At 41.2% G+C, this 13,492-nt stretch overlaps 1 protein-coding gene across 1 annotated transcript; it reads left to right on the top strand.

Annotated features, from left to right (window-relative positions):
• The first annotated feature begins 2,050 nt into the window (after positions 1-2,050).
• Positions 2,051-13,181, top strand: LOC110560075 (alcohol dehydrogenase 1). Its single transcript, XM_021655794.2, has 9 exons — positions 2,051-2,203; positions 3,960-4,061; positions 4,493-4,631; positions 6,175-6,262; positions 6,354-6,573; positions 9,251-9,511; positions 11,308-11,443; positions 12,274-12,412; positions 13,017-13,181. Exons 1-9 carry the CDS (start codon positions 2,060-2,062, stop codon positions 13,039-13,041), a joined length of 1,254 nt encoding a protein of 417 aa, XP_021511469.2. The 5' UTR covers positions 2,051-2,059; the 3' UTR covers positions 13,042-13,181.
• The last annotated feature ends 311 nt before the right edge of the window (positions 13,182-13,492 follow it).

Genomic DNA, 13,492 nt, shown 5'->3' with positions numbered 1-13,492 from the left:
AGTTACTTTGGCAAAATCTTTGATCTAGAAAATTCTGAATGTGAAAAGGATGGTATCTGAGCTTCAGGCTATCTGGATGTCTTGTTTCGTTTTTCTTAAGCTTCACAAAATACAAAGACTACCTTTGTGGGTAAACTGCCCCACACCCTCTTGGTGGATGAGCGAGCATGCATCTCTAAATCAGGTATGTGTAAACAACTGGAACAACTGGTTACCGGCTTATGGCACCTTGGAAGACAGTGTCATCTCAATCCCCTTGATTTTCCTGAAGGTGTCAGAACGAGACACTAAACCTAAACTGACCCACCCGAGTGACGAACTCTACTCAAAAAGACAGAAGAATTAACACCAAAGTTCATTCAAAGAGAAGGGGGCAGGGAAGGATAAGAATTAACCCTAACTGCTTGTTCAATAGTCCGTCCATTTGTTGTTTGATGTTTTAGTGACCTGCCCGCTGTGTTCACACTACAAAACTCTCCTGAACATCAGCCGGCACAGAGTTCCACTCTTGAAGTCAACATCTGTGTCTTAGAAAAGACATTTAGAAAATCTCTAATGCTTCTCTAGCCGTATCTGTAAAATGCGTTGAGATAATTTTCCTTGGAATGCTGTTTTTGGGGTCGTGTGATAATGTAGGAACTCCCAGCAAAGTCTTAGAAGCACAACGGATATCCACTAGCTTCATGCAAATTTGTGCTTCATAAATAAACCACTAAACTATTAAGTTTCAAATGACTTCTGATATCCTACCATGTGCTTCCATTCTTGGATAAACATAGCAATCCGGTGCGTCTTTCAAAGGTGTTGGACCCAGTGGACTCACGGCTACCACTGCAAAGCAAAGTGGGTGGGGGAGGGAGTCAACCATTCTCTGGAAGAGGTGCCTGATTAGACCATGTGACTTCTACTTGACTCTCCACGCCTGCATCATTAAAATTAAGCATAGACAACAAAAGTAATTATTGTTTCTTTCATAACCCTAGAGACCTGTGCATTGCGTGCTTATGCATAGGCGTTGACTACCTATGTTTAATTAAGTAGTGGTATATACTGTGACCCACCGTAGTTGGTAGAAGACTTGAAATGCAATAAAAATCAAATGTGTGGTCTTGTTCCCGAGCTCATGACACTAAACAAAGGACAATGGAGATGTCTTAAGTGACTTCTTAGCCTGTTTGCCAAAACAACCATTCTTTAGACTAACTCAGTGTATGCTCTCTCTAAGCTTCCTCTGAGTCCACAGTCAGAATGACCCTTTCTCTCCTAGCACTAACTACATGGTTGACATGCATACCTATGTCCCCTTCTCCCCCAGTGTGTTGTAAGCTTCTCTTCATGGATGGCACTTGTAGCTATAATTCATTGAGCTGTGGCCTACCTACATGGCTCCAAAATAAGCCATGCACTTATTGTTTTATTTATTCACCTCAGTGTTTGTAGTGACACTCTAATTCATCCTTGTCCTACAGAGAAGGAAACTGTGGCAAAGAGCAGTTAGATATATCCAAGTTCTCTGAGCTAGAAGGAACAGGGCATGTTATAACCACTATCTCTTGGCAGGAGTGGAGTCCATCCCTTACTCATGACTGCCACCCCCAGGCCAGCTCCATGCCCACCCAGGCTCTCAGGCAATGCTGACCAGCAGTGTGAGCAGCAGAAATACCAGGCCTCAGCACCTTTGTGGCCGAAGGTGCTTCTCTGCTTTGAAGAGGAATAGCGACCCAAACCTTCCTTCCCTGAAACTCTCTGTCTGTCTACTCCATCTGTCCTGCCTCCCCCCTCTCCTCCTTACTATATACCCTGTGGACTTTAAGTTGCAGCTTTAGGTAGGCAAAGGAAAACAGTGTTCTAAACTGACCGAGCACAGTAGAGAAAGGGGGAAAGTGGACCGAGAGAGGAGAGATAAAGAGAAAGGAAGCAGCGTTAAATCTAATGAAAACAAAATGTGCCCCAAAACATATCCCCAGAGCAGTATTTCCTTGAGAGGCCAGTGCCCTTTGTTTTAACCTAACTCCCAGTAAGAATAAACTGATGGGTGTGTCGTAAAGGGCTGGATCACATGTGGAATCAGCTGACACCCCAGCAAACAAAATTTGTGTGCAATTTTGGCCCAGTGCACTGGAGGAGGGAAGAAGCCTACGGGACCCATCAATTTCCTGCCTACCCTGCAGTGAGGACAGACAGCATGAGCACAGCCGGAAAAGTAAGAACAAGATCTCACGGTGGGAAATGTGTTCTCCCTAATATGGACAAAAGATGCAGGTTTCTAATTTAGAAATAACATGCACTGAACCAAAATGTGCAACATGCTCTGTAGGACAGGGCAGGCACTGGGTTACAGTGCAGCTAGACCTGCTACTAAGTGTCTTTAACGAGAGTGTAGAGAAGCTAGGTCTGTGAACCTCCTTGTTGCCACGTTAACATTGCAGGACAGGGGATCTAGTCCAAGTCAAGGGTACTTTGTAAAGAGAAAGTTTTCTAAAGGTCTTTTATCGAAAGTCTGTATTTACATTAAGAAACCAACAATGTGTTATTCTTTGTAATCATATTTCTTTTTTTATGAACACAGAAAAGTTAAATCCGACAAGTGTTTCATAACAGGAATTTGATTGGGGGAACTTAGTAGAACCGTCCCTGTAACCTTTAGATAAAACTTCTGACAAGGAGTGGATTGATTTCAACTCATTAGAATCATTCACAGTAAGATTACATTACTGTGTAAATTGTGATTGGAAAGGGTCCATCTCTGCACTGCTCACAAAATTTCTGCAAAACTTCTATAAGCAGTCTCTTCTCTGCTAAAAAAAATTGTTCAGATTTTACAGAAAATTAATTTTAATAACAACTGACTCACTTGTTAATGCTAAGGATGCAGACATTATAATACTAAGTTTCCCACAAGTTGCTCAATCTGTTTACTGTACCACAGTGACTGCCAGCAGTATAATTAATTGATTCATACTATCTACTTGCTTAATTCTAAAACCCCATGCTTCTGTTGGCTCAGGGGCGATTTTAGGAGTGGATCAAAAGTCCAACAGCTCAATCCAACAGTGAGAACTGGGTGTTGGAAGTTCAGAGGCTTCTGCATACACTGTATGATACATTCGATACTGAAATGATGGGTTTTTTTACTTCCATTCATTTTATTTTCTTTCACTACTGGTTATATTTACTATGGCATATTATATTTAAAGAAAAGTAGTTAGGAAAAAAGAGTGACTGAAAAAGTTAAAAGAAATAGTTCATACAGCAAGAGTATAAACCAACCATATCAATCAAACAAGAATTGAGGGAACTGGGAATCCAGGTTTTTAGGTACAGGGTCCATAAGAGTGCTGTGCTCTTTGGTTTATGTTTTTACTGCCTAGAAGAGCAAAAATAATAATGTAGCCAGGTATGGTAGATCATCCCCGAAATCCTGGGACTAGGAAGGCCCAGCAGAAAGGTCCCTAACTCAAGGCCAGCCTGGGCTGCTTATGGAATATTTTCTCAGAAATCCAAAGTCTGGGGGTTAACTCTGTGACCGAGTACTTGCCTAGAATGCGCAACGTTCTGGGTTCTGCCTCCAGCACTTCAAAAATATGTTAACAGCTGTAACTTAGCATTAAACATACACCCAATGATTGCAATTAAACAACCTTTTTGAGAACAGTACAGGTGACCATCAAGGGAAAACAAACAAACAAACAAACAAACATAGTGAAACTTTGTAAGAGCATGCGCCACTTTATGGGAGTGTACTACATTTAGCTGCATTTTCCTGACCTTGCGCTATGGTGTCACACGTTTTAAAAGGTATTTTTAACTCTTTGTAAATGAGAAGTGTCTGCTTCTGTGTAACACTTACTGGGGGTTGGGGTGGGGGCAAAAGGCAGAGACAGATGCCACATGTATAAAATGGAGAGGACACAACTGCAGTGATCTGGTGGGAGCTGAATTAACCCTTCACCTTTCAGGTGATCAAGTGCAAAGCTGCGGTGCTATGGGAGCCCCAAAAGCCCTTCTCCATCGAGGACATCGAGGTCGCACCCCCCAAGGCGCATGAAGTTCGCATTAAGGTGATACCCCTTCGCAGTTTCTGAAAAGTTAGGTTTGGAAAGCTCAGAAAATACTCCACAGCTGCTTCCAGAAATCCACTAACATGCTTTAACATGCCGATCCTGACAATGCATTCATTTGTTTCTAAGGCAAGCTATCAATATCAATTGCCAAAAGTTGGACGTGACTGAAAAGTATGTTTAACATAATCCCAGAATTGTTTTTAGCCATTTATTTGTTTATGAAATGATTACATGTCTTGATTCCAAAACCAATTATTACTAAGTAATTTCTAGAGGTTAATTTCCTTTTTCTATTTCTATAATGTTTGGAATTTGGAAGCAGTAGCGATGGTTAGCAAGCTCCTCAGAAGCAGGGTTTCAGGAGAAGAGGCGTGTGAAACCCCCACACTCACGAACTTGGCTGATTAAACTTTATCTCCGATCTCTAGATGGTGGCCACAGGAGTCTGCCGCTCTGACGATCACGTGGTTAGCGGATGCCTGGTCACACCTCTTCCTGCAGTTCTAGGCCACGAGGGAGCTGGGATTGTGGAGAGCATCGGAGAAGGGGTGACTTCTGTAAAACCAGGTACAGAACCCCGGGGTGAGCTTAGAGAATCAACTGCGTGCCTGGCTTGCAGGATCCGGCGGCTGAACCACACTGTCAACCTGATGGCTTCCTCCGCTCCTATACGCGCTTCCTTTTGAATATAGAAAAAATAAGATACGATAAGAGGAAACTCTAGAGGGAAGAGCATGGGCAAAGGCCTCCAATCGCAAAAAGGATTGCGATTTCCTCTTTAATATCTTTAATATCGTTAATCGTGGCTGAAAGTAGTAGGTTGCACAATGCTTATCACTTTGCTCGTGTTTTTAGCTTTTTATGTTTTCAGAGGTCAAAGGCAAGTGAAAATAAATTTTCCACAGTGACACCCCATGTTAATTTTATCCATAGAACATAATGCCCCAAGCCTTTCTTTTTTTTCAACCCAAAAACATAGGTAGCATTTAAAACCGAAAAGTATGTTCATCTCCAAAATGACAGCTTTAACCAGTGGAGTCAGACTTCTCACCTAAACGGCTGAACTGTAAGCAGAGAATAAGAAAAGACCTAATCTGGTCTGAGTTAAGCTTTTATTGCTTTCTTTGGCTGGAAAAACAACTAGCGGTAAAATGACACCTTTACATCTCAGATTGCTTTTTCTATAGCAGAAAAATGGATAATTCATAAATAATTTTCTAAAAAAAAAAAAAACAACAGAAAAATCACTTTTTCTTTCCTGGAGAAGATATCTAATTCATTCTCAAGAACTGAAATTTCCAGATCAATCTGTGACTTCTTCGTCACATTTTTATTACAATTTTCAAAAAATAACAGAAATTATTTTTAAGCAATCATTTAATAATTGGGGAATCACAATCACTTTGAAAGGCCAAAAACTAGGCGGTGAGGCGATGATTCAGTGGTTAAGGGCACACCCTGTTCTTCTGGAGCACTTAATTATGGAGTTACAACCACTGGTACCTCCAGCTCCCGGGGACCCAACACCCTCTGCTGGCCTCCAAGGGCACACACACACAAGCGAAATGAACACAGAGCTACTCTCACGTGCACATGAAAAGCAAAACAAATCTTTTTAAAAAGAAAAAAAAAAGCTCTCAAAATTCTCACTTCTATCCTATGATCAAGTTTAATTTGTTTTGTTTTGATTATAAAATATTTCCCATGTTGTGTCTTTTATTTTAGTATTATTGTAACTATTATACAAGATATCAGCTATCTCCAGCATCTACTAGGAAGGTAGCAGCTTGCTTGCAAGCAAAGTATACGTTTATACTTAGCAGTGAAAATATTCAAGGTTTGATTAGGATAATACGTGCGAAGTTTCTACAAGAGAAACTGAGGCACACAACAAATGTTAACTGCTGATTCATGGGGAAATGGCTGGTTTTACCTTTTCTTTTTCTCTTTGGGAATCTTTAGGCTGGGGGGCGATGACCTAGGACATAGTGTGGATGGGTCCTATCTCTTGGAGACTTTTTGGAGACACACGTCTCTACAGGTAGCTTCAAGTTCTTGCTTTCGTAATTCCTGGATAGACATTTAACCTATTTTGTTGTTCTTCCTCCAGGCGATAAAGTCATTCCGCTCTTTTCTCCCCAGTGTGGAAAATGTAAGATCTGCAAGCACCCAGAAAGCAACTTTTGCCTGCAGAACGAGTAGGTTTCTTATTGTCTTCTCGCACAATTGGGTTGCACACTGGTTTTCTTCTGCCTCACGACCTTTGTATGCCTGTGTTTTGATGTGCAGCTTGAAAATACCTCAGGGGACTTTGCGTGATGGCACCACCAGATTCTCCTGCAGGGGGAAGCCCGTCCACAACTTCATCAACACCAGCACCTTCTCCCAGTACACGGTGGTAGATGAAATTGCAGTGGCAAGGATCGATGGGGCTTCACCCCTGGAGAAGGTCTGCCTCATCGGCTGTGGGTTCTCAACTGGTTACGGCTCTGCTGTCAAGGTGGCCAAGGTAGGATGGACCGTGGCCCATGGCACAAGCTTTGATGCGTATTATTGATGCCAAAGTGGAAGCAATTGCTCACAAGCGTCCGAGGGTGTTTTTTTTTTTTTTTTTTTTTTGTAGAAGAAAAATAAGCCTCTCCAACCGCAGTGAGAATTCACTCCACACACTCATGAAGAGCAGAGAAAAGCTTCAAGATAGTATGCATCCAGTTCTGGGGAGGGTCCAAGGAGAAAATGGCTTCCCATAGAAGTTATCTGAAGCTTGCATAGATCTTGCATGCTGTTGTCTGCAAATCTGTTATATCCCAGCTCCAAATACACTGAGCAATTAAATATGTTTTAAAGGGACAGGAACTAACAAGCTTAGCCATTTTGGACAAATGGGAGACTTTATAAAGTGGAGATGTCATTACTGTTATCTATACAGCAAGTCAAAGTGGGGAGATTTGTTCAGCAGAAATATTGTCACAAGTTGTTTTTGGTTTTGGTTGTTTTTTGTTTTTTTGTTTGTTTGTTTGTTTGTTTTTGTGTGTGTGTGTTTGTTTTTGTTTGTTTGGGGTTTTTTTGTTTTTGTAGACCAGTATCGTTACCTAGAGCCATCCTGCCTGCCCAGTGGAATTTTCCTGATAAGAAAATGGAGGCTTAATAGTAGACCGGGACTTGATGGCACTGTGACCTGGTGCAGCCTCTCTGAGCTGCCTGCCTGATGGAGGCATGTTCTTTGACAACCAGAAGAGCCTGTGGGCCATGGCTGTCTCCTTTTGTGATCGGGATTATGAACAAACCTTAAGAGAAACATTTCCCCAGCAAACCAAAATGTCAATGAAGTCCGAGGCACACCCTTTCCTATTGATCCTGACAAGGCTGCTTAGGATGCTGCTCATCCTGGACTCACACTGGAGATGGGACACTGTTGGCTAAACTCTACTCTGTGGGACCTAATATTTCCTAAGCTAGTTTGTTAGTAGATCCTGAAAACATCAATCTCTTACTCTAGGTTTCTCCTAAATCATTTCCATAGATTGATGGTTTTGATTAAATTATTAATAGAAAAATAACACCAGAAGGAATTTGAAAGCATGCAGAAAATTCACCTGTTTTTTTTTTTTTTTTTACAAATGAAAAAGTTGCTGATACTGAATTAAGGAAAAGTAAATATTTTATGTTCAATAATTATATTCTGTATTTTCTATATGACTACCAAGTTTTAGAGCTGGGAATTGAGGTAGTCACTCATTCTACAGCTGGAAAGAAACCCCAATCATATTAGTCACGACGGGTTCTGTCAGGTTCTGACATAGCCAAAAAGCAAGCGGCTTGCCTCCTCCCAGCCTTACTTTGTATACCTGTAGCATGGCCACGACTAAGAGGATCCTAGAAGACACGAGAGAATTTATTATATTTGAGACCTCATCACTACGACTTCTCCCCTGCAACCAAAACTACACACACACACACACACACACACACACACACACACACACACACACACACTATAAGTGATACATTTTAGGCAGTAATTTTAAACTTAATTTTCTTCCCAATAGTTGAAAAATCTAGTAGTGTATTTCACTTTATGAAAACTAAGATCCAGAATCATAAAGCTATTTGTCTACATTTTTATTGCTGGCTAGTAGAGAGACTAGAACAACTATCAAATGATCTGCTGAGTCTGAAACTAGAATACATAATGGCCATCACTGCAATCACCATAACAGGCAGGCCTTGCATTTTTTTTTTTTTTTTTTTAGGCAAAGTAGAAAGTGGTGCTGCGCCCCATAGCATTTAAGAACATTTGATGGGTGAATAATAGGGAGACATGTGGTGGGCTTTACTAAGAAGACCTGAAACAATCAAAGTAATGACCCTGCCTTATGGCTTTTGTGGCTTCTGGGTCCTGCTTGCAGTTAAGTGCCTGTGCAGTTGCTTATCTGTCTCAAGCCTATTTGCAAGCCAAGGGTACTTGTGGTCATGGGTTTCAATCATTATTAAAATACAGACCAGCTTTTGCAGAAGTGTTTTTTCATTTGCTTTAAACATTCAGGCTTAAAGTCCCACAAAGAATACATTGGTCACATGTCCTATTTTCTTAAAGTTTCCTGTCCACTTTCCTGTTGCTTTAAGCCAGGGACGACTTCTGAATGCTGCCCAGCCAACTTCTGCCCTCAGTACCGTAACTGTGAAAGTTACTACTGAAAGTTAGTGAACCAAGAGAAGAGTTATTTATTGAAGGGCAGTTGGATTACTTTTTAGTCTCCTAGAATAAACTTGAGCAACTGTTTCACTAATTCAAATTGCTTCTGTGCAAGTATAAGATGCTGTTGTAAGGCTCTTAAAGATTAGAGTGATTTCTGTTTAGAATGGAAAGATCATCCAGTGTAGTTGGTCTCAACTTGAGTGTCCCAATGGATTAGGAATGGGGTTCCCCCTGCAGAGACTCCAATTTAATTGTTAGAAGCTGCTACTGAATCCTGAGATTAAACAAAAAACTATGTCTAATATATAGCAAAGGGTGAGAACCAATGAGTACCGCTTTGGGCACCCATAAGCAGAAGAGGGTTTGCCAGCAGATGGAATGAAATCTGAGTAGCCATGATAGAGGACAAAACAAGGCACTTTGTGCAGTGCAGACCACTTCCCAGCAGTCACTGTTCTGTCCATTTTTGCATTTTCTGAAAATGTAGGTGACCCCAGGCTCCACGTGCGCCGTGTTTGGCCTGGGAGGTGTTGGCCTGTCTGTCATCATTGGCTGTAAAACAGCAGGAGCGTCCAGGATCATCGCTGTGGACATCAACAAAGACAAGTTTGCGAAGGCCAAAGAGCTGGGTGCAACTGAGTGTGTCAACCCTCAAGACTACAACAAACCCATCCATGAAGTGCTCCAGGAAATGACTGATGGAGGGGTGGACTTCTCGTTTGAAGTCATCGGCCGTCTTGACACCATGGTATGTACTGTGGAATGCCTTGAGAGCTGTCCCGCCATCTAGAATAATCTCTAGGCAGAAAAATGAAAATCTCATGCAGAAAGCTTTTTTTTTAATGGTAATTTCCCATCTTCTTTTTCCAGATTGCTTGAGTCACTGTTATGATAAACCTTTCATCTTGTCAGTTCTACAGACTTTTCTTAAGCAATAATCCTCCTGTAATGAAGGAAAGCTTTTAAATAAGACACTGTAAATTAAATTAATGATTTTCAGTAAAAAGAAATAAAATCATTTCATCAAGCAAATTTAAATACAAACCCTGACCTTAAATGGATCAATGTGCTTTTCTCCCACATTCTTAATATTACTTAATAGTTAAAATTAAATATTCTGAAAAGTGTTTTCAAGTACCATCTTAAGGCCAAAGGGAATAAAGAAAAGCTTGGGGCCAAGTATTATTTTATTAACATAAAACACGTAGAGAGGCATGGCTGCTTTAACCCATCTCTCATCTCAGAGCTAGCACAGTGCTGGGCAGCAGCCACCAGCACCCAGACCTACATGTTGGAGTAAATACCTTTTTAAAAAGAATTAATTCTTTTTTAAAAGAATTAACAGCCACACCCCCTAAATGTAAGAGATACATTTTGTAGGATTCTTTACGATTTACATGGGATACTGCATATAAAATACTCACCACGAAGCCACCTGCCGTGTGGTAAGTGCTCATCTAAGGCCCGCTGGGGAAAATGATAAGAAATACTATTGTCAAGCTGACAGTGCTTGTGAGTTTTGGAATGCACACGATTTTTCATTTGAATAGTTGCAAATGTCATCCTCCGCTAAAGGACACTTCTCCGGTTACATCTCACCTAACCAAAGACCCCTAGAATTCTAATGAAAATATCCCCAGAGACCTGACAGATCACCATTATTGAGGTTCTCCAGAAAGTCTCAGCGGAGCTGGTGATAGAAAATGGGTGTGGTGCCGAGAGTCATGTTTTTCTTGGCCTTGAACTGAGAGAAGATGCCATAGATGATAGATGATCCAAGAGAGCTGGCACCTCCTCTTTGCATGGAGGATCCTTCCAAGCTCAGGGTCCCGGCTTTTCCTAGCGCCATAGCCCTGCTGTGACTCACTTGAAGTTTTTCTCTGGTTGTTCATCTTAAGCTAGATGATTTGGACATCCAAAAGTCTGACAGCCACATGTTCAGAGGACATCTGGCTTTCCAAATGTCAGACCAGTCATCTTCAAGGATTTTAAATCATTCTACTATAGAATGTGTTTAAAACAACAGCAGCAAAAACACCTATTGGAAGGCAAAAACTTCCTGGGTGTTTACATAATGTAAATATGAGAATAATGTAGAGCCAATGAATAACCACTTAAAACATGCCTGTTCTGGATATAAGCACTAGAGCAGGGACTTTTTAAAAGAGTTTGACAAATGGACGAGAGACAATTTTTGATGATGTCATCATTACATCTTCTTCACCTTCAAAGTTTCTGGCTCAGAGTACTAGTTTTAAAATCGTACTTAACAGATAAATGAAAAGTGAATTAACTGACTCATCGATTGCCTGAGAGGTATGTGATAGGGAAACAATATTCACCTTTAAATACCCAGGTTTACATGCTCACAATGATGCTTGCTTCGTTCTTGGTTTACAAGGAAGAATTACACATAGATAAATTAATTCGTTCACTCTTTCATTCAAAAAAATATCTTCTGCCCTTTTCTTCATATGCATGAAACTGTGCATTGTGAGTAGAGACTGCGAGAGAATCTACTTTAAATACTCCTTTTTATTCCAGACTTCGGCCCTGTTAAGCTGCCATGAAGCGTGTGGTGTAAGTGTCATTGTAGGGGTGCCTCCTAACTCCCAAAGCCTCTCGATGAACCCCATGTTGCTGTTGCTGGGACGTACCTGGAAAGGAGCAATATTTGGTGGTATGTGTTTACAGCTAAGGATCAAACTCTGAGTCTGTTCATGCATGTCAAGGTGGATGTGAATGTGTGTGCGTGTATGTATGTGGAGGCCAGAGCATATGTCATTACTTGGGCGCACTCTGCCTTGCTCTTTGAGACAGGGTGTCACAATGGCCTGTAGCTCACTGGTTAGTCTAATCTTGCTGGCTGAAATCTACTAGTTTCCTTCTCCAGACCTGGAAGTACAAGCATTCCCACCACCAAATCAGCTGTTTGCTTGCTTGGTTGGTTGTTGTTTCATTTTATTTTGTTTTGTATTATATTCTGAAGATCAAACTCAAGTCTAAGTTGACTTAGACTTATTGACTGGGGCAGCTCCTCAGCTTTGAGGATTAAATTCTTAAATTATTTCAGAATTCCTTTCCTTTTATAACAGAAATGGTCAGATTTTAGAAGGCAACATGGGTTAGAAACATACCTGAGCAAAAACTAAGCAGAGAACCCCAAGACAAGCTTCCCAGGACCTTTCTGGCTCCTCCTACTTGTGTCTTTGTGAGGCCCCCAAAGTACCTCCCAGGACACAGGAAATTCAAGGCAGTAGTTTATGCCTACACTCATTACCTAAATTGGACAGCTTCCTCTTTGGGTATAAACATCTGCAGAATAATTTCTGTATGAAAGAACTGATCAGCTACCTTCATTAGCCAGGAATCCTGGGTTTTCAGGGCGGCATACTATAAAAATGTTAGTGCAATGCAGAACGGGTTGGGCCTCTGTGTCTGACATGCAACCCGTAGACTATGGTGCTTACCCTCTGGCTGGATCATAGGGTGATACCGCTCTCCTTTCAGGCTTTAAAAGCAAAGATTCTGTCCCTAAACTCGTGAGTGATTTTATGGCGAAGAAGTTTCCACTGGAATCATTAATTACCCATGTTCTACCTTTTGAAAAAATAAATGAAGCATTTGACCTGCTTCGTGCTGGAAAGAGGTAAGCTTTGAGGTTATGTTTATAGTAGAGGAATTGGCTAGCAGACAACGAAGGAGAAATGGGACAAGAACAAAGATGGAGGGCCTGGCTTCTGTCACCACTTCAGGCTCTGCACACAGATGTATGACCCAGGGCAATTACAAACCCAAGCCTCAGTTTTCAGTTTCCAAAATGGACAAAATATGATAACCTGCGTTAGAGTGTTGCTGTATATAATGAAGTTTAAATGGGATAATGCTGACTACACGCTTCTATAAAGTACATGGCAAATAACAAAAAGGAAATGCCTGTTGTTGCATTGTTATGTTTCTTCCATGAGGCATGCAGGCTTTCAATATTATTTAAGAATACCAAGCTAGAACCAAAATCTAAATGGCAGTGGTATTAGAATGTTATGTGAGTTTAGAGTTGCAGAGAATACAAGAGAGATCAGAAAAAGGTAGATCATGCATTTATGGACTTGACCTTGGTGACAAGGGTGGACATGGGATACTTGGGAACCCAGATGGATCTTCACTGAGACTTGTAACACACGATTTACTCACTCACATGGGGACTGTGAATTAGGGAAGGTGAAAACAATGTCTTATATTTTGTATTTCAGCATCCGTACCGTTCTGACGTTCTGAAATCATGTTGACACTTTCCTGTGCACCAGTTTCTGACCTCTCCACCCGACCCCACCAGATCACAGCACCAGCCACGTCACAGCCTTACTTCTATTCTTTACAGACACAGTCAATAAAGTACTTGAATAATCTTTCCACAAGACGCTGAATTTTCTATCAGGCGTTTTCAAGCACATGTTTATAAGAGCTATCACACTTCAGCTGGGGTACTGGGTACCAATCCATCCTTATTTGACTGACTTGGAGTATCTTTCCTACTGCGGACACTGTCTCCTGTGACATTTTACATTCTTTTATCTTTGGAATCCTCAGTTATGAAACTCAGTAGAGCACATAGATCTTTCTACCCCAACACCCAGGATGACCTGCATGCTCAGTCACACCCCTCTCTACAGTCTGTACTTTCTTCATGAAATGTCTGAGTGTGGGGCAAAAACCACAGCTTGCCAAG

Source organism: Meriones unguiculatus, chromosome 10, assembly GCF_030254825.1.
Source record: "Meriones unguiculatus strain TT.TT164.6M chromosome 10, Bangor_MerUng_6.1, whole genome shotgun sequence".
Classification (NCBI taxonomy): Eukaryota; Metazoa; Chordata; class Mammalia; order Rodentia; family Muridae; genus Meriones; species Meriones unguiculatus.
This window is presented reverse-complemented; position numbering and strand designations above follow the sequence as displayed.

Coding starts and splice junctions, on each gene's coding strand:
- LOC110560075 (XM_021655794.2), top strand. CDS start 2,060: ATGTGGAATCAGCTGACACCCCAGCAAACAAAATTTGTGTGCAATTTT. Junction 4,632..6,174: donor GGTGACTTCTGTAAAACCAG/GTACAGAACCCC, acceptor TTCTTCCTCCAG/GCGATAAAGTCATTCCGCTC. Junction 9,512..11,307: donor TCGGCCGTCTTGACACCATG/GTATGTACTGTG, acceptor TTTTTATTCCAG/ACTTCGGCCCTGTTAAGCTG.